Source organism: Semicossyphus pulcher, unplaced genomic scaffold, assembly GCF_022749685.1.
Source record: "Semicossyphus pulcher isolate SPU_LCO1_2020_fin unplaced genomic scaffold, fSemPul1.0.p SCAF_16, whole genome shotgun sequence".
Classification (NCBI taxonomy): domain Eukaryota; kingdom Metazoa; phylum Chordata; class Actinopteri; order Labriformes; family Labridae; genus Semicossyphus; species Semicossyphus pulcher.
The window spans coordinates 26,212,029-26,230,430 of record NW_027211670.1 but is presented as its reverse complement, the minus strand read 5'-3'; the positions used below and the strand labels follow the sequence as shown (position 1 = coordinate 26,230,430).

The 18,402-nt window shown below is 46.4% G+C and overlaps 1 protein-coding gene across 2 annotated transcripts; it reads right to left on the bottom strand.

The window, feature by feature from the left end:
- Nucleotides 1–5,127: 5,127 nt before the first annotated feature.
- hlfb (HLF transcription factor, PAR bZIP family member b) lies at nucleotides 5,128–17,889 on the bottom strand. 2 transcript variants are annotated; one of them, XM_069664359.1, is made up of 4 exons: nucleotides 17,512–17,889; nucleotides 14,809–15,159; nucleotides 8,542–8,756; nucleotides 5,128–8,285 (listed from the first exon to the last, which is right to left on the bottom strand). In XM_069664359.1, the coding sequence occupies exons 1-4, from the start codon at nucleotides 17,642–17,644 to the stop codon at nucleotides 8,067–8,069; spliced, it is 918 nt and encodes a 305-aa protein (XP_069520460.1). In that variant the 5' UTR covers nucleotides 17,645–17,889; the 3' UTR covers nucleotides 5,128–8,066. The 2 variants fall into 2 exon arrangements, with proteins under 2 accessions (XP_069520460.1, XP_069520461.1); XM_069664360.1 differs by having other exon boundaries at nucleotides 5,128–8,282.
- Between the last annotated feature and the right edge of the window lie 513 nt (nucleotides 17,890–18,402).

The following is an 18,402-nucleotide window of genomic DNA, read 5'->3' as shown; positions in this document are numbered from 1 at the left end:
GTCGTTACTGCTAAAGACGTAAATGATGTTTGACATGAAATGAATCATAATCCATCTTAAAGTTATTGAGGCATTACAGTGTGGGCTAAACTAACGTACAGACCAGTTGTAAAACATTTTATTATATAAATGTACCTGTAAAAAACGACCAGGAAAACATGTTTGTCTGGAGCTGAACCTCGAAGTGAAATGAAATACTTTAGTGATTTTGAGGCGAACAATAAATTCTGAACTTAATGCTGTATTGAAACTAACTGGCTGAAAGTCTTTCTTTAGGCCTCACAGGTCACAGGACAGAAACACGCACTTCAATCAGTCACTTGTTTTTTGGGCCAAACTTAATTAAACAAATATTGAAACCACGAATGTTTGAGGCGTCCTTCTCCTGTAAACATAAAAGAGCTGGAACATTAAACTGGTTTACATGCAACGAACAGTGCTTCAAGTTAACCACATTTTGTATGTGTTTTCCAGAACCTGCTGCAAAAACAACAAATCCCCAAAGCCCCTTAGATTCTCATCATCAGCATCCTCCAGCAGCCGGCAGCAATCAGCCCCCTGTTCAGCCTGGACCCTCCGAGGACTGACTCCAACAGAGGCTGCAGAGGACCAAACAGCGTCCAGCAGGTCTGACTGAAGAAGAGGTACAATCATCCCTGTGGACACTGAACACTTTAGGATGGTGACTGCGCCTCATCAGGACCTGCTGCCCACCTGCAGGAACACTGACAGACAGTCTTTGATCTGTCGCTTCTGTACGTCAGCTCTTTGACTCGAGCAGACTTGTTTCCAGCTGCTGTCCAGTTTGCTCGACAGACGTGGACGTGATTTGGTTGTCGCATACGAAATAAAAGCAGAGACTTGATCAAAGACAGGAGGATGCTGTGGACGGTAAACACATGATGGCACCGTCTTGGACGTGTGCTTGGAAATGGACATGCCGTTGGTTTTTGCCGTAGTAAGCCAGGAAGCTAACCGACAGGCCAACCTCAGTCCTGTTTTGTTGTCGCTAACCACGGCTAAGCTCGCATCAACAAGTTAGCTGACGACATCTAAAGAACATGATGGGTCAGCGGTACCAGCCCTTAAGATACGTTTTCAAAATGCTAACTAGCCTAGCGAAGATGAGAACACTTTAGCTGAACCAAATCGGACCCGGGGCGGGGGGGGGGGATTACTTCAGCATTTGGCTCAACCTTTGAGCGCACCTATCAACCAAGTGGACGCCATGGACGCAGCATTTTCCTTAGTGGGTACCTAACGAAGGACAGAGTTAGCATCCTGGAGCTAAAGGCCGACGTTCACCGGCTGGTTCTTCTCTAATCTACTCTTCAAAGGGCCCGTCACAATCCAGATTTAAAACCTGTGTTACTTCAAATACCATCTAAATGGACCCATGGGAGCAGATGCTGTAACGGGATGACAGCATCACATGTGTCATGTGTTTTTAACCTAAGAATGGCCCTGTGCAGAGCAGATTAACCCTCTTTCTTTGGCTGGTTCTGAATGTCAGATTTATAAGTAAAGGTTACTGTGCACATTTGTTCGGCTGGTTTAATCTCACTTCCTTCCTAAAACGACAAAATCCTCCTCAACCAAAAGACTCTCGCCGCCCACGTCAGGTCTTTCCCGCTGCTCATTGGCTCTGGCAAAAGTCTGACAGATGATCCAACCCCGAGTCTTTAGCGGACTCGTGCCACAGAGGCCCCGGCCGGGACAAATCCTCTTACATAAAAAAGCCAGCCAGCTGAGCAGCCCACCAATGGCTGCAGCCCATCCATAATATGAATTGCACAATTATCCACCCCCCTTCCATATTTCATGTTTGTGGATTAAATGGTGACTGCAGCAGAGTATTAGGAGCATGTATTATGTATTTGTTTTTGCCCTGTGCTGTTTTTTTGTCCGCTGGGAGGGTTACGTAAGCTTCAGGTTGTCACCAGGCTGAGATTTCGTCGTGTTCAGGCCTGACCTGATGGCTCATCTGATGCCTACATGTGGCTCAGAGGCCGGCTCGCCGCCGCAGCACGCAACGCTGCAGGAATGAACAGAAACTGGGAAAGCGAACTCGTCTGTTTTACGTGTTTTTGGGAACTCCAGGGACTCCATCATCGAGCTGTACCGGGCCGTGATCGACACCCTCGACTGGCAGCAGAGAATCCGTCATGACTTATGACTCATGTTTGTCTTCAGACTTTTGAAGCACTGAAACAGAACAGCATGTTTTATTGTCCTCTTAAATACAGAAAAACTGATGGAACTGCTGATGTGCATGACATATGTGGAATGTGAACATGTGGTCTTGTTGGTGTCGATGTAAAGTAAAACTCTTTTAGTCTCTTACCCGACGCATCGTCTGGGACGAAAGCAACAAGTCGACGTTAAAATAAAACTTTTCACGTTCAGTGATTCTGCAGAGACGCACGTCCGGCTGGATGTTTGTGGGAAGTTCTGTAAGATAATGAGACCAACATCACATCACGTCATGGGAGCGCGTTTATTCTGTATCTCAAAATGAAAATGATCCTTCATATTGTCTGTTAACATTTTCTTTCTCAGATGTTTTATTTTGTGACGACGATGAGACGCTAAATTGAATCGCTCAGTTTGACCCTGTAAACAAAAAATGTCCAAATAAAATATGAAAAACTTTCTGTTAAAGTTTACTTGCTAATTAGCAAACATTAGCATGCTAACAAGCCTAATCCGGCTGTTACTAGAAAACATACCTGCAAATATCCAAACGTTAGCATCACCATTGTGCACTTGTTAGCATTCAGCTCAATCTGTATAAGCCCTAAACCTGAAACATTTGGTGGTGCATATTTCATACCGCTAATACCAAGAAAATAAAATGGAATGTGACGTTATCTTTAGCTGGTCGGCCATTTTTGGAGGCCGAACTGTGTGAACAACACCTGTCAGTGTCCTGCTAGGTAGCCTCAGCTCGTCGTGACTTTTGTCAACCAAACACACGACCAACGATCAACAAGTTCATGTGACTGCTTCCCATTGTTTATCTGCAGGATGTTTACTTCTCACTGTCAGGGAACTGCTGACGAGCCAGCGGCGGCTAAATGTGTTTCGTTCTGAGAGATACTGGAAGACTCATTACGCATGATTGGTTGGCGTTTCTTTAGCTTTGATTCAGCAAAACATTAGCTAGCTTACCTTTGTCCTAAAGGTTGTGTAGGCCCTAGCTAGCTTAGCTTAGCTTTGTGCAGAGGAATGGAAGATGGCCTCAGTACCTATCTGTTAGTAAATTGGACATTTGCCTCCAACGATAAGTTTTTTAATTTATTTAATTAAAGTTTCTTTCGAGCTTCTCTGTCACCAGACACGGTGACAGATAAAGACAGCTACGTTAACTAGCTACGTTAACTAGCTATGCTTTCCTCCAAAGATGGCAGCGCTGCTCCTGATTCTCATACTTGTAGCCTCACCTTCATCGCAAGCTAATGCTACATTAGCTTCTTGTCTCAGAGTGAAGTGGAAATATTGCCTCCTTCTCTCTCTCTTGCAGTGAAGGGCGCATGTTGGTGTCGGAAGCATTCCAGTATCTGTTTGTAGTTGTGAGTATCAAACGTTTGAGCAGACTTCTGCAGAAAAACTGTGTTGGCCGAAATGTCCCAGAAACCATCTGCCATCTTTAAAGGATTCAGAGGGCGACGTTTTATCAGATAAAATCTGTCCTTAAAACAAAAAGTGAAACCTTTAAAGGCTTATGTGAACAGCAGATGTTGTTTGGAGTCTTTGGACAGTGGAGTCATGACTGCACATCGCGCTGATTTAGGACGGCACTTTAAACGCTCATCATGTTTTTCATACAGGCAGCACTAAAAAGTCCTCTGTCGTCATCGGGGGACGGTCTGAACTGGTGGGATTAGAAGAGCATCCTAATCTGCTCTCTTTCACTTTGAGAAAATGGAATTACATAATGACAATTTCAACTTAGCGTGGCGCTAAAGAGGGAAACAGAATGGATGAAAAGCGGCGCTCACGATGTGGACGGGGACACGGTGTTTCTGCTCGTTATGTTTTTACATCTCACGTGTTCAGACGATAAATACGATGATGCAGATGAACAAAGCTGACGATGTGACATGATACACACTTTAATACTAAAGTGGACTCTATTCTGAGCATCAGATGTTTGCCCTGAGAGAACAGGGATGTTAAGCATTCACACCTTTCACTTTATTAAGCTGCAGCCTTCTGTAGGATCCATGTTTTTTTGTTGCATCTGCAGAGCTGTGACGAGCGGCGCGATGACACCTGCAGAGCACGACGGCTTCTCATACAGTCCATCAGCATGCAGCCTTCATCACTTCCTTCATGTTGAACTGTTAGGGTCAAATATAAAGTGTTGTTATCGCACAGAGAGAGGGAAAGTGTGCATGTACGTGTACCATGAGGCTGAATGACTGAGCGAGGCTAAGGTGTGCTTCATCGAAGGACAGGTGAAGGATAATCAGCTTACTGGGGACATCTGGTGGAGAGATGAGGAATGACAGGGACTTCATTTGTCATTCTTGTATAGTTCCTTAATGATTAACTCGCTCGCTCTCTGACACCTGTCACATGCTTGAGGTGAGGTAAGAAGCTTGAGGGGGGGGACGATATTATTTAAACCCTGGATCTAAACCCTGGAAACCCGCTCCGCCTCTCGGAAAGAAACGGAGCCGTAAGATCCGGCTCCCTTCAAAGAGCTGAAACACTCACTGAGCTGTTTGTAATCAGACAATCATTAACATACCAAAAGTGCTTCTGCCTCCTTCTACATGAGGATGTTTATTTCATGGTGAACTCACACACACACACACACACACACACACACACACACACACACACCATCCTGTGCTGATGATGTGGCGGTGCTGCCCCCCGGTGGTCGTCACTGGATTTACTGTCAGCCAGAACAGACTTTATATATATGATCTGGATCAACTTTGAATGCATCGTTTGTTTGCTTGTCAGACGAACAGATCTAAAGTTATATTTATGTCAGCAGGTGTTCTAAGGCCTGGATGAGGAGTCCGCTGTGAGGCGTCTCGGTCCTGACCCGGCTGACTGTCAGCGGGTTTAAATACTCTGGAAAACTTCAGACAAGAAAAAATGGAAACAAAACGGATTTCAACTTTTATTTATTTTCTCTTTTTGATCATGTGAAACACAATCAGGGACAAACATGGAAAAATCTCTTTAATAACACAGATCGAAAGAGCGGAGAGGAGCGGAGAGAGAAGGGAACACCGGGATGCAGCGAAGAGAAAAATCACAACCAACAGAAATCAAAAAGAATAAGTGCTTCAGGCTGGTGAATACATTCGTCTGGGCGAGAAAGAACAAACACGTAAGCATCTACACCGGAGAGTGTAAGAGCGGGACACCTGGTGCAAAAACAACCTGCACAGGTGTGACGGAGGGGGGGGGTCTGAGGTATTTCAACTACGCAGGGAGACAAACTTTAAAGGATTTACATAATGCCCATGCACCGCCCGGACTGCCCGGGCACGCCGTGTGGTAATATATCTGAATATATATAATAAACTGCTTATATTTATGTCCCGTCCCAAAATACACGAGAAAAGTCTATGTAGGAAAACAGCCTGTACAAAACAAGAATAGCTCTGTATAAACATTAAACCTTTAATATATCAATATATCCTTTATAAGCTGCTGCTTTGCTCTGTAGTAAAGAGTACTAAAGTAGAAGACACCCAACGCAACGTTTCAAATATACATTCATGTCTCACCTGGCCACCAGGGGGCGCACCTGTCGCTGAGCTACACTAGGTAAACACGACAAAGAGGAAGATGAAAAATAAAGTTCATGCCAGAGTCAGACGGAAGAGTCTGTGGCACTGAGAGGAGCGACTTTGGTCTGTCGCTCAAAGTTTAACTTCTGAGCTGATGAACCTTCAAAACATACCAAACAAAAGCTGATCAGCATCAATAATCAATAAACAGCATGTGATCGATTGTTCAAGGAAAATCACATCTTTTGACAAACTTGTTTTTCTTCTGAACAACAACAACACTGTGGCTCTGCTTTACCGTGTCAAAGTACGGTGCCCTGCAGGGACCTCACAGTACGGTGCCCTGCAGGGACCTCACAGTACGGTGCCCTGCAGGGACCTCACAGTACGGTGCCCTGCAGGGACCTCACAGTACGGTGCCCTGCAAGGACCTCACAGTACGGTGCCCTGCAGGGACCTCACAGTACGGTGCCCTGCAAGGACCTCACAGTACGGTGCCCTGCAGGGACCTCACAGTACGGTGCCCTGCAAGGACAAAACATTTTTAAGTGCCTTAGATTCATTTGCTTACAACAAATAAAAATAAAGTTCTGAAACTGTCGTTTGTGTCTGTGATGTGGATGTAACACTGTCGTAACACGGTCACATGTGCATCATGAGATGTTGTGACACCCTGTGATGTCACGCTGTGATGTCACGCTGTGATGTCACTGTTCAGTTGTGCCGGTAAAATCGTCCCTGTAGAAACCCACACAGTGGTGACAAACAAAGAGAATCATCCGTCTCCAAACACAAAGAGACAAACATCAAAGTGATGAACATACAGAGGATCAATAAATCTATCTATCAATAAATCATGTTCATCATCTGAATCATGTTTGCTGGTCGGTCGTCAGATCATCACACCCGCAGCGCGATGAAGACAAACTGTACATGAGCCTGAGGAGCAGGCGGAGAGGCTGCAGAGCGCCCCTCGGCCACCAGGGGGCCCCGGAGACACACTCTCTTTGGTTCCTGTCTTCATCGCCGTCTTTGAGATCCACTCGCTGATCTGATCACAGAACTTTGTCATCATCCTGTGACGACACGTTTGGTGTAGAAAAACTCGTTTCCTTGGTTTCTATAAAAACAATTTGGCATTTTCGGGCGCCGGATCAAAATCAGAGAGTGAATCTGAAACGTTTTCATTTTTAAACTCTGCTCAGGGCCCCCAGACGGCTTCCAAACACCAGAGCACGTTCATATACAATCAGAAAGAAAGGCAGGTATGTACAGAAAACAGGTGCATTGTGGGAGCGCACCTGCACCCAGAGAGGAGGTTGAGTCTGTGAGGGGCGGGCAGAGAGGCGTCGGTAGGTCTAAAGTGCCTTAACCAAACACTGAGAGAGGAGGGTCAGAGGTCAAAGGTCAGAGGAGTCCATGAGGAGGGTTCACAGGGCCGGAGAGATGTCCTTACTGTGTGTGTGTGTGTGTGTGTGTGTGTGTGTGTGTGTGTGTGTGTGTGTGTGTGTGTGCGTGTGTGTGTCCTGAGGAACGGGCTCAGCTCACAGCAGGAGAAGCAGGAAATAAAGTCGCGCTGGGTTTGTTGAAGCTTTCAGCTGTGAGGAAACGAACACGTCGGTGTGCGACCGTCGTTTGTGCTTCTGTCTGCAGAAACACGAATCAGCTGTGAGTGTTTCTTCAACACTTCCTGAGTCGCCGGCTTCCTGCAGCTGTCGGCTCATTTCTCCCCCGAGCGTTCACAGATTATTTCTGATGGTGACGCTTCTGCTTCGTGTTTTCAGCTGTTTTCTTGCATTCAAACACAAATCCACTCCGATCAAACGTAAACAACAAAACATGTCAAAGTTTAACGCGGCTGCTTTTGTTCTGACAATTTATGGCAGCAAACGATCTAAAAAATGTAAAGAATCATGCATAACTGATATTCTTTAAAACATCTTAAGTACCCCTGCAGTTCTCCAAAGTGCCACTAGGGGTGCTAGAAACACTGCACTGAAGCAGCACCTGTAGATTCATACGCCGCTGAAAATAGTCCCAAACAAACTAATTCTTTCTCCCTTTTTGTGGAGATTTGTTGACAATAAAAACACAGATTAACATCAGAATGATGATAACCTTAAATTAACTTAAATCACATTAAAGTCGGTCAGAGATTTAAAGTTCACCTGCCGTGAGAGGAGCCGTCAGGACTGAGTGAGGAGGACTGACAGAAGGACGCTGGTGTATACATTTATGTGTGTGTGTGTGTGTGTGTGTGTGTGTGTGTGTGTGTGTGTATATGTGTGTGTGTGTATATGTGTGTCCTCACAGCGGCCCGTGCTGTGCCTCGTACTTGGCCAGGATGTTCTTGGAGCGTCCCAGCTCTTTCCTCAGCTCTCCCACCTCCTGCCTCAGAGCCGAGTTCTCCTTTTCCAGGAAGCTGGCTCGGATGGCGATCTGGTTCTCTTTGAGCCGCCGGGCGTCCCGGGAACGCTTCGCCGCCATGTTGTTCTTCCTGCGCCTGGCCCAGTATTTGTCATCCTGCTCAAAGGACACAAGGGAGGAGAGAGGAGACGTGAAAAAGGAGGAAGAACAGAAGAACAGAAGACGGAGACATTTATTTTGAAATTCTCCAGCAGGACAACACAAGAGGAAAACCGACCCACGATGAGCCCCAAAACATCAAAGAAAAAGTGAAAAGTTTGTGTGAGTTAAAAGTAAAGGAAATAAAATGAGTGATGTAGATGAGACAGGAAGTCAGCAGGTTAGACAGACGTTTGCAGAACCGGCTCCAACTTACCTTCAGGTCCTCGGGCATGAACACCTTGCGAGCTTTCTTGATCATCGGCTGAGGTTTCAGCTCCTCGGCGGAGAACTTGCGTTTTCGCGGGTCGAACATCTCCTGACCCGGCACGCTGGACAGAGCCAGGTCGGCGGGGTCGGGCTCGTAGCCCACCGGGACATGGATGGAGTCTGGGTCGATGGGGCTGGGAGTATTTCTGGAGCTGGGGAGGCCTGAGAGGGAGAAGAGGGAGGGAGACTGAGTCATGAGGCTGAGATGCTCCTGATTCTGTTTTCATGTTTTACACTTGTTATTATTTTGAGTGAATAAACATGTTTACATGTTTAAGGTCGGTTACTATAATATTATTTCAAATGTTCCTTAAAAACAGAACTTCCTGTTTGTCTGCAGTTCATATCTGCAGCCAGCAGAGGGCGGCAGACCTGACGTCAAACTGAACCGCATCAGAATCTGTGTGTGTGTGTGTGTGTGTGTGTGTGTGTGTGTGTGTGTGTGTGAGACAGTGAGGGTCCTGTGAGCAGGTTACAAACAGGAAGTATTAAACCTTAAAAAAAGCTGCTTCCTGTTTGACTCGAGGCTTTGATGACCTGATTCAGATCCAGCCCTGTCGCTCTGTGACTGACGGCACATATACTCCATTTAAAACAGGAACACTCGGCTGACTGCAGACATCACTGTGGGTCTGCCTCTCAGCAGTCTCTCCCTCGTGTTTCAGGACAGTCGGCCGTTATGTAACGCTGACTGTGGGAGTCTTAATCAGTGATACAAAACAGCAGGATTACTCACACAGACACTATAAACTGTTTATTTACTGAAGCTGCAGGAAGTTTTATGGAGTGTTTTATGAGCTCTTTCTTTAAGTGTCCAACAGGAAATAATCCCTGTAAAGCTGTTAAAGGTTAAGGGTTTGTACGGAAGCCTGTTTGTGCCCAAAAGGATGAACAAACAAAAAAAACAGTTGTGGTAAAAGTAAAATGATTCTACGAGACAGAAACTTAAAGTTAACGCAGACATGTCAAAGTCAAAGTATTAGTTGTGTTCTCTTTGGCGCCCCCTGTGGTGATAAGCTGTGACTGCAGGTGTCCAAACAGCGTCCTCATGGACAGTCTGAACTGTGTCTCTTTTTATTTTGGATGTTTCATCATTTGTCATCGAGCTTTCACACATTCTGCAAAAGACAGAGAGGGCAGACTTTTATTTACCCGACAACCGTCCAGATTTTAACTTTAAATCACAAAGTCACGAACAGCGAATGTTTTTGTGTCTGAACCCCGTCATGATTCTGACACTCAAACTTTTCATGTGATGGTTTGTCTTCCAGCAGGAAAGAAAACACCTCCACGTCTGGGGTGAAGATGACTGAGACCCTCCCCCTCCCTCTCCCCCCCTCCTCCCCCCCCCCTCCTCTCTCCTCCTCCTCCCTCTCCCCCCTCTCCTCTCTCCTCCTCCTCCCTCTCTCCCCCCTCCTCCTCCCCCCTCTCCTCTCTCCTCCTCCTCCCTCTCTCCCCCCTCCTCCTCCCCCCTCTCCTCTCTCCTCCTCCCTCTCTCCCCCCTCCTCCTCCCCCCTCTCCTCTCTCCTCCTCCTCCCTCTCTCCCCCCTCCTCCTCCCCCCTCTCCTCTCTCCTCCTCCCTCTCTCCCCCCTCCTCCTCCCCCCTCTCCTCTCTCCTCCTCCTCCCTCTCTCCCCCCTCCTCCTCCCCCCTCTCCTCTCTCCTCCTCCCCCCTCTCTGTGAACCTCAACATCAGTTCTTGGAAGAGAATATTTGTTTTTCCTCTCCAGCTGCTCCTGCAGAGGTCAGGGGCAGGTGTGTGTGTGTGTTTGTGTGTTTGTGTGTGTGTGTGTGTGTGTGTGTGTGTGTGTGTGTGTGTGAAAACATTTGCAGGAGTGCAAATTAATACAAATAGAAACCTTTGTCAGATGACGCTGCTGGATGTCGTCACAGCGTTGGACTGTTTTTGCAGCCTGATACGTGATTGGTCAGCACCACTCGGACTGCAAGTGTACTACAAATGGAAACCAGAACACTTCTCATAGCAGAGTCCGGTCCTGGGTTAGGGTTAGGGTCCGGTCCTGCTCCTGCACTTCTACAGTTTCATACAGTCTGTATACAGGCTGTGGGGGGGGGGGTCTGACTCTGAGTGTTGGAACGTGACTGAACATTAGACAGTCCACAAACGTTCGTCCTCCATCAACACTAAACCGTTTACTAACCAGCCTGTACGTTTGAGTTAGAGTGTCAGTGAACTACACACCAGCTGCTCTCATCGCGACATCAGGCCAGCCAGCGCTGAGGTTTCCAGCTGTGTGTTTGTGCCTTGAAGGCATCATGTGTGTGTAGGAGCAGGTGAGAGCTGACCGGCAGCACATGAGGTTCCTCGCTGCCTCAGGACGCTGACAGACACGTGTGTGTGTGTGTGTGTGTGTGTGTGTGTGTGTGTGTGTGTGTGTGAGCCGCTCAGTCGTGGCTCCTGATGTTTCCCACAGAGCTCAGCTGGTCTCTGATCATCCACTTTTAGTCCAGGACTATATTTAGGTCTCCACCGCATGTCAGAGGGAGGCTCTGCATGTTGGTGACAGCGTGAAGATTTTTACTCTCAAAATGTTTCATGTTGCTCAGAGACTCCAGCTCAGGAGCAGGATGAGGATGTTTGCTCCTCCTCCTCCTCCTGCTCCTCCTCCTCTCTGTCTGTCAGTTTGCTTTTCATTATCAGCTGAACGCTGGGTAACCCTGCCTCCCGCCTCCTTATCTGCAGGACCATGTGGGAATACAAATATGCCAGATTATGCCTCAGATTATTCGGCTAAATTTAGACACGAGAGCAGCAGGACGGACAGACGCTGCGACTCGCTGCTGTTCAGTCGCACAGAAGATCAAAACTAAACATGGTGATGCGTTTAGGTCTTCCTGGTGCTTTAAAAAGTTAATCTAATAAAAATAAACCAGATGTAAATACACTCAATCAAGGTGTAAATATATATCATGGTTATGATCGATTAGAGGTCACTGACCTTGACCTTTGACCAGTTCTACTCAGCTCATCCTTCAGTCGACGTCGACGTTTGTGCCAATAAATTCCCTCCAACAAGTCCAGAAATGACTTTCACAAGGACATGAGTAACGCAAAGAGAGGTGACCTTTAACCTTTTTACTAAAAAATGTCTTCACTTTATCATTCAAGCCAAACCCGCTCCCCCTGCTGACTGGCTGCAGTATAGCTCATAAACACAACAACACGCCGAGGACACCTGAGGGCTCCAACACGGCGAGGACACAAGGTAAAGGTGTGTGTTGGGGAGAGGAAGGGGCGGGACCAGGACGTTTTAACACCTCCTCAACATCTGCTCAGAAAGCGTCTCAAACTCACAGCTCACTGTGAAACAAACCTGCCGTCGTCCTCATGACACAAACTCTACTCTGAACCAGACACACACACTGCAGCCCTGTCTGTGTGTGTGCGTGTGTGTGTCTGTGTGTGTGCGTGTGTGTGTGTCTGTGTGTGTGTGTGTGCGTGTGTGTGTGTGTGTGATTATTAGCCAATGTAAATGTAAACACAGAGTTGGAAACTTGGTGTGTGTGTTGAAGTGAGGGTTGCCGCCCACTGGCCTACTTCTGCAAGGGAACACAATGTTCTTAAAACACTGATCTCTCTCTCATACACACACGCACACACTCACACACACGCACGCACGCACGCACGCACGCACGCACGCACGCACGCACGCACGCACGCACGCACGCACACACACACACACACACACACACACACACACACACACACACACACACACACACACACACACACACACACACACACACACATCAGAGTCACATGTTTCTACACGCTGCGAGAGGACGGATTGTTTTCGTTCTCTGTGAGCTGTGTGCTACACGGAGCGAGTAGCAGAGATAAAGCGGAAGTTCTCGCCTTTACACTCACGCACTACACGAGTGCGCACACACACACACACGCACATGCACACACACACACACACACACTCAGGACATCTGTCAGGCATTTAAATCTAACGCTTCTCTCCCTCGTGGTGTCGGGGGCGTTTGTTTCCATCGCAGCTGGAGCGAGCCTGACTCCTCTGAGGTCTGAATACACCTGAGCTCGTCTCACCTTTGCACCGTGTTCCTCGTCTTACTCAGCACTTTTCCTGCCACGATTGGGTCAAAGTTTTGAACTCTGCACTCTAAGTTCAGCGGGTGTTTTCTCTGTATGTTAAAGGGCCGAAACAGTAGATGAGAGGGCAGGACGGAGGGACCACAAAGGGAAGTCTCAATACGATGCTGAATGTCAGAACGTGTGCAGTGGAAGTGTGGAGGTAACGTCTGCAGGTACAAAGTATTTTGGTGCTGGTATTAATATGGTACCTTTATTTATTTATATTTTTATACCTAATGTTGAAACAAAAGTGCCGCTCAAGAACTTAAAATCAGGAACTATCTGATCAGACAGGAAGTAATAAGACTACGAGAACTTCTACATCGTTACTGTGTGAAGGTTCCATCGTTTTTCCAACAACAAACATGTTTATTAGTGTTCGAGTGTCCGATGTTTCACACATCTAAAGCTGGGTAACGCCGTGTGTCCTGGTGAGCTGCTGTGTGTTCACAACAAGTTGTTTTTGCTGTTTAAACCGCGTTCATGTGACGAGATGAGAAACATGCTCATAGAGTTACACAAGAGTCATAAAACAGCGAACCGACCCGGTGACTTTGTTACACAGCAACATCCAAACTGTGCTAATGCTAGCTACGTTAGCCACCAGAGGCTCCTGATCATGATGATCGATTAGCTTCATGTCTAAGGAAAGACTAAACTTCAGGAACTCTCTAACACAAACTTTCAGTGTCAGCTTTTTGTACTTTGTGGTCCGAACCTAAAGAGAACATTTACATAGACTGTCATAAAACAGCAGCCTTTATTGTTGCTCTTTAAAGAAGTGAATTCTGAACATCAGCCTGTAAATCAAACTGATTTTTATCAGCTGATCGACTTTTCAAACAAAGCTCATTTCCCCGCGCAGCCCTGAACGCCTCCTGCCTGCCTGACGGAGGTCTGTCTCTGCTCATCCATCACTGCTAATCACGCAAGAGGACAAAGACGCTGACAGACTTGTCCTCCTACTGCAGCTACAACTCATCACCGACCAGATGAATGGCTTCCCCTTTGTTTTCAGCGAGAGACGACTGGGAGCAGAGAGGAAGTCGTTCTGCTCGCGCTAACTCTTCGGCTGAGTGAGAAACACAAGAAAAGCATGTGATGCTTTAAAAAGAACTTTTTATGTGGTTTCCATTTGTTCTTTGTTCTGAAATCTATTTACAGTCTGTTGGACTAACGCTGGAACAGTCAGTCAATAAAGTTAAATCAGTTGTTGATTGATCAGTCTGCAGAAAGAGAAGGAAACAGTTTTTAGAGACTCCTGAGAAAGTTTCTGACTGCTGGTGAAGACTGGGCCTCTGGGACATCACACAGGCGATTTCTACTAATATAGTAACACGACATTTGATAGACCAAACTAACGCAGACTACCTCTAATTACCTTCTAATTCTTTCATTATTATTGTTTGGTAATGCAAATTAAAGTCTGGACTGCCTTCGCTTAAAAACTATTGTTGCTGTAAAGTCGTACTTCCTGACCTTCTCTGGTTTATTCTGGCAACATCTCTTGTGGAGTTCCTCAGGGATCCATGCTCGGTCCTGTGCTGTTCTCCCTAAAGATGCTTCCTCTGAGAGGAATCATCAGCGCTGATGACACAGCTCTGATTTCAAGACTCTAAACGTGCTATTTTGATTAACTGCCTTCACAATATCGTTTGTATTCACGGTACAACTTGGGACTGTTTTATCTTTCACCTTACTGATCGCTCTTTCCTGTAATTTCTCACCTTCTTAATTCTTGTGTGGTTCTGTCCCTTTATTTTGTCCCTATAAATTAAATTTCATTGCTATGCTGATGACGCTCTGCTCCATGTGGATCTAACACCAAATGAACAGGCGAATTTTAAAAGTCTAAAGAACAGAATCTTTGATAGTCTTAAGAACAGTAGGCAACTGTTATCGAGCAGACTTCAAACCAATGTAGTCGCCCCACAGGCTGAACCAACCAAATGTTGTAACATAGAGACGTTCATTTAAACATTTGTTGACTTAAACTTAAAACAGTCTGAAATGCAGCAGCGTGGTTCTTCAGAGGTTGATTTACCTTAAGATTATAAACGTAGCAACAGTGAACATGGTGAAACGTGTTTTTTACCTGCTCTTGCCGGGCTGCTGTGCAGGCAGTTCGGGGAGACGATACTCGTGTGTACGGAGGTGGAGGCGTGGTTGCTGAGGTCCATCACTGAGGGCGCCGGCGTGGGCGAGGTTTGGGGGATGATTGCCGGATGGCGTTGTGGAGCGTGTGGTTGGTGCTGGCTGTGGTGGTGCGCGGAGGGGCTGGAGGGGATGCCGTTCTCGGACAGGAACTCTTCCAGGTCCATGTACTCCAGCTGGAAGGTGTCTCCATCGTAGGTCAGCGTCTTGTCCCACAGCGTGGGGCCCAGGAAGGCAGACTGGGGGGCGCTGCGCTCCTCCTCCAAGTTCTTCTCCTTCTCCTTGCTGAAAGCTGCAGGAGGACAGAGGGAACAACCATCAGTACAACCCTAAAAACTCTTCAGGACATTTTCACCGCTGGGTACGGTGGTTGGCTTTGGGGAGGATTTGCTTTTGGCTCATCAGTTTGAAAGTAAGTCCTGTTTTGTGTTTCACATGTTTAATCAGAGATTTATTGTGTTGAAATTAACCAACATTGACTGTAGATCTGGAAACATGTTTTCAAATCCATCCACGGCAGCTTCTCCAAACTGTGTCAGGCTAAAGAGTCACTTCTCGATGATGCGATTAGACGCAGAAGTACGAGGTTTACCGAGGTTGGAGACACGTCGACACACCCTGCAAACGATTCAACTCGAGCGAATAACTTTATAAACGTCTAGATCTCGTATACTTGTAGTCCTTATAGAACTAAGTAAACAAACGTTATTTTTCAGGCAGTGCCAGTTTAGCAAACATGGAGTTAAACGATGGACGTTTTAAAGTATTTCTAAATTAGTTTAAGGAAGAACAACTTAACTTATGTTAACACAAGATTCTTTTCAACAGTCGGGCCCAAGCTGCTCTGTATTAGCAAAGAGAACTACAAACAAGAGGGATTCTGGGTAAAGCCAGACAGATCTTATTAGAGTCGGTTTCCCACTTGTCCCGTCCAGTCCAGAGCTCCTGAGTTTTTGGGGGTTATGATACACAGAGGTTGGCAGTCTGTGCGGTGCTTCATATCAAACCGGTTTATGTTGACACCAGCCCAACCCTCCGTCTCATACATGAAACTATTTGAACTAAAGGGGAACGCCGTGAAGTCAGGAGGGAGTGTGCCCTCGCTGATGACGAGTCACGGTACTGGTGCCTGAGCGAGTTCAGATTTTGACTGAGCGTCACCGAGCGGCTCAAAGAACCGTCAACAAACAGTCTGACCAGTGATTACTGAATGAAGGAGTGACCTCTGGAGAGTAGACATTAACAAAGACAATGTCCCAACTCCAATTCACCCTCAGAGAACGTTCACATCACGGCCTTTATGGCACCTTATTTCTGGACCCCTATCAGCTCCTAGCTGTGACCTCTGACCTCTTCACACACAGGTGGACCTCTCCCACAGGAATCAATAGGACGATTAGACGTGTTTTGTGACACCCAACAAGACGGCAGAATGATCAATAAAGCCGACAGATTTAACAAGATCTTCAGAATAAAACGACTTTCTGAAACTTTCACGTTTTTGTGCTTAAATATTGTTTTTCTAGAGATTTCAGAGTTTTTAATTAAAGAATATTTAATAAGAGATTCTGCAGTGGTGAGGAAACGCGCTCGCAGAGAATCCAATTAAAGATATAAAGAGGAAAAACACAAAATTAACTTTTAATACATTTAAATCTGATTTGCTCGTCTTTTCCTTTTAAACGAAACATTCTTTGTGTCTCAGCTCGACATCACGTCGTTTCTGTGGCGTCACAAGACAAACCTGACATCAGGAGGTTACAAACATAAGAGACTGTTACACTGAAACTTAAAGCCTGATTGTGTTTTTAGGTTGAGCTGCATATGACACCACGAGACACACTGAGGTCCCGTCCTGAGTTATATTTGATCAGTTTACACACGTCACACATGCTGCGTTTAAAGGCTGATTCAGACTCAAACCAGTTTAACTTTTACAGATGCATTAAATGAAACACAGAAATGGATTTGAAACGTTCACGAGCTTCTTACGTTGAATGATAACGTTTTAAATCATTTCTGTACAAAGCTGCAGATATCTGCATCTGGCTCTCATGTAATAACAGACGAAGTGTTTGTCACCTGTTGTACCTGTCAAAACGTCATTAAACAGTTAAATGTTTTTATTTTTTTCTAACACTGAACATTTGCCAAGATTGTGTCTGAGGTGGGAGGGGCTCTGCAGGAGGGGGGTGCACCTTTAACCTGCAGCCTGATGTGTCTGCACTTTAAACAAACATGAAACGAGCAAATATTAATATCATAAACATAACTGCAAAAATATACAGGACCTTTGTGTTTGTCATTTTTACTTTGAGACGTTTCGTTTCCTCACTGAATGTGACATTGAAGGTATATTTCCCGTCTTTTTACCAGCTCGTGAACGTCTCTCCAGGTATGAAAAGTTTACCCGAGTTACCGTAACATGTCAACAGGTGAGCGGTCACTTCAGCCTCCGCAACAAGTGAAAATAAGAAGCGTCATGACCTGTTGCAGGTGTGTGACAGCTCCGAGGCAGCATGGCTGACATTCCTCGCGCATCGCGTCTCCGCTTCAGTCTCACGCTATAAACCTGAACATGTTCGTATGAGCGCGTGAAATGACATGGACAGCAGCTGAGGTGCGACACAGCTCGTTACTTCACCTTCATGGTGCAGCGGAAGCTTCATCGGGTTCTCCAGCAGAGACTTGAGGACTCCGTGCGTCGCCGGAGGCAGGAAACCCGGGTTGAGCGAGACGGGATGTCGGCACATTTTCTCCATCACGCCTCCTTGCATCGGGAGCCGCAGATCCACCGAACCAGGAGAGCCAAGACACACAGCGAGACAGAGGACACAAGTAAGGATCAGCTGCTGGTCGGAGTCCTCCTCTGGAGCCTACATTAAAAACACGAGGAGAATAACTGCCCTCAGAATCAAACTGTGTGTGAGGGTAAAAACAACAACGAGCGCGGGAAGTGCTGTGGGCGCGTGCGGCGGTGCCTGACCGGGCTGCAGGAGACAGACAGATGGAGCACCGATCCCATGTGTGAGGACGGAGGACTGCTGACGTCAAAGCGCGAGCCAAGCAGCCTCCTCTCAGCCACACCCCTCCCCTCTCTCTCTCTCTCTCTCTCTCTCTCTCTGGTCACCATTTAAAACAGTGAATACAGTGAATGCAGGAATACAATACTCTTAAGTGACCCTGTAATAAACTGCAGCAGGTCTTTTATTACTTTACAGACTTGTTTTTAGCCAGAAGCAGCCACTCAGAAGAGTTAGAGTCAGAACGAGTTTAAGTTTCCCACGATAACTCAAATATATATTCATATTTTGTTTTGAGATAAACTTTATTTTCTGTACATTTTATTCCTCAAGAGGGAACCTCCAGGGCAGAGACATGAAGCCAACACTGAAGTGCCAAAGCCTGCAGTTCCTCTGGTGTCCACTTGAGGCTGCCTCCAGCAGTGAGTCAGTCCCCATAGAGCCCCATGTTAAACTTTACAGCAGAAATAAACATGTTTACAGCCTGGTACAAAAAACACTTTGGGTCTCTA

Excerpts from the sequence above, each read along its gene's own strand:
- hlfb (XM_069664359.1), bottom strand. The coding sequence starts at position 17,644 with ATGCAAGGAGGCGTGATGGAGAAAATGTGCCGACATCCCGTCTCGCTC. Across the intron at positions 8,757-14,808 it reads CAGCAGCCCGGCAAGAGCAG|GCCTCCCCAGCTCCAGAAAT; the intron begins GTAAAAAACACG and ends TCTCCCTCTCAG. Across the intron at positions 8,286-8,541 it reads TCATGCCCGAGGACCTGAAG|CAGGATGACAAATACTGGGC; the intron begins GTAAGTTGGAGC and ends GTGTCCTTTGAG.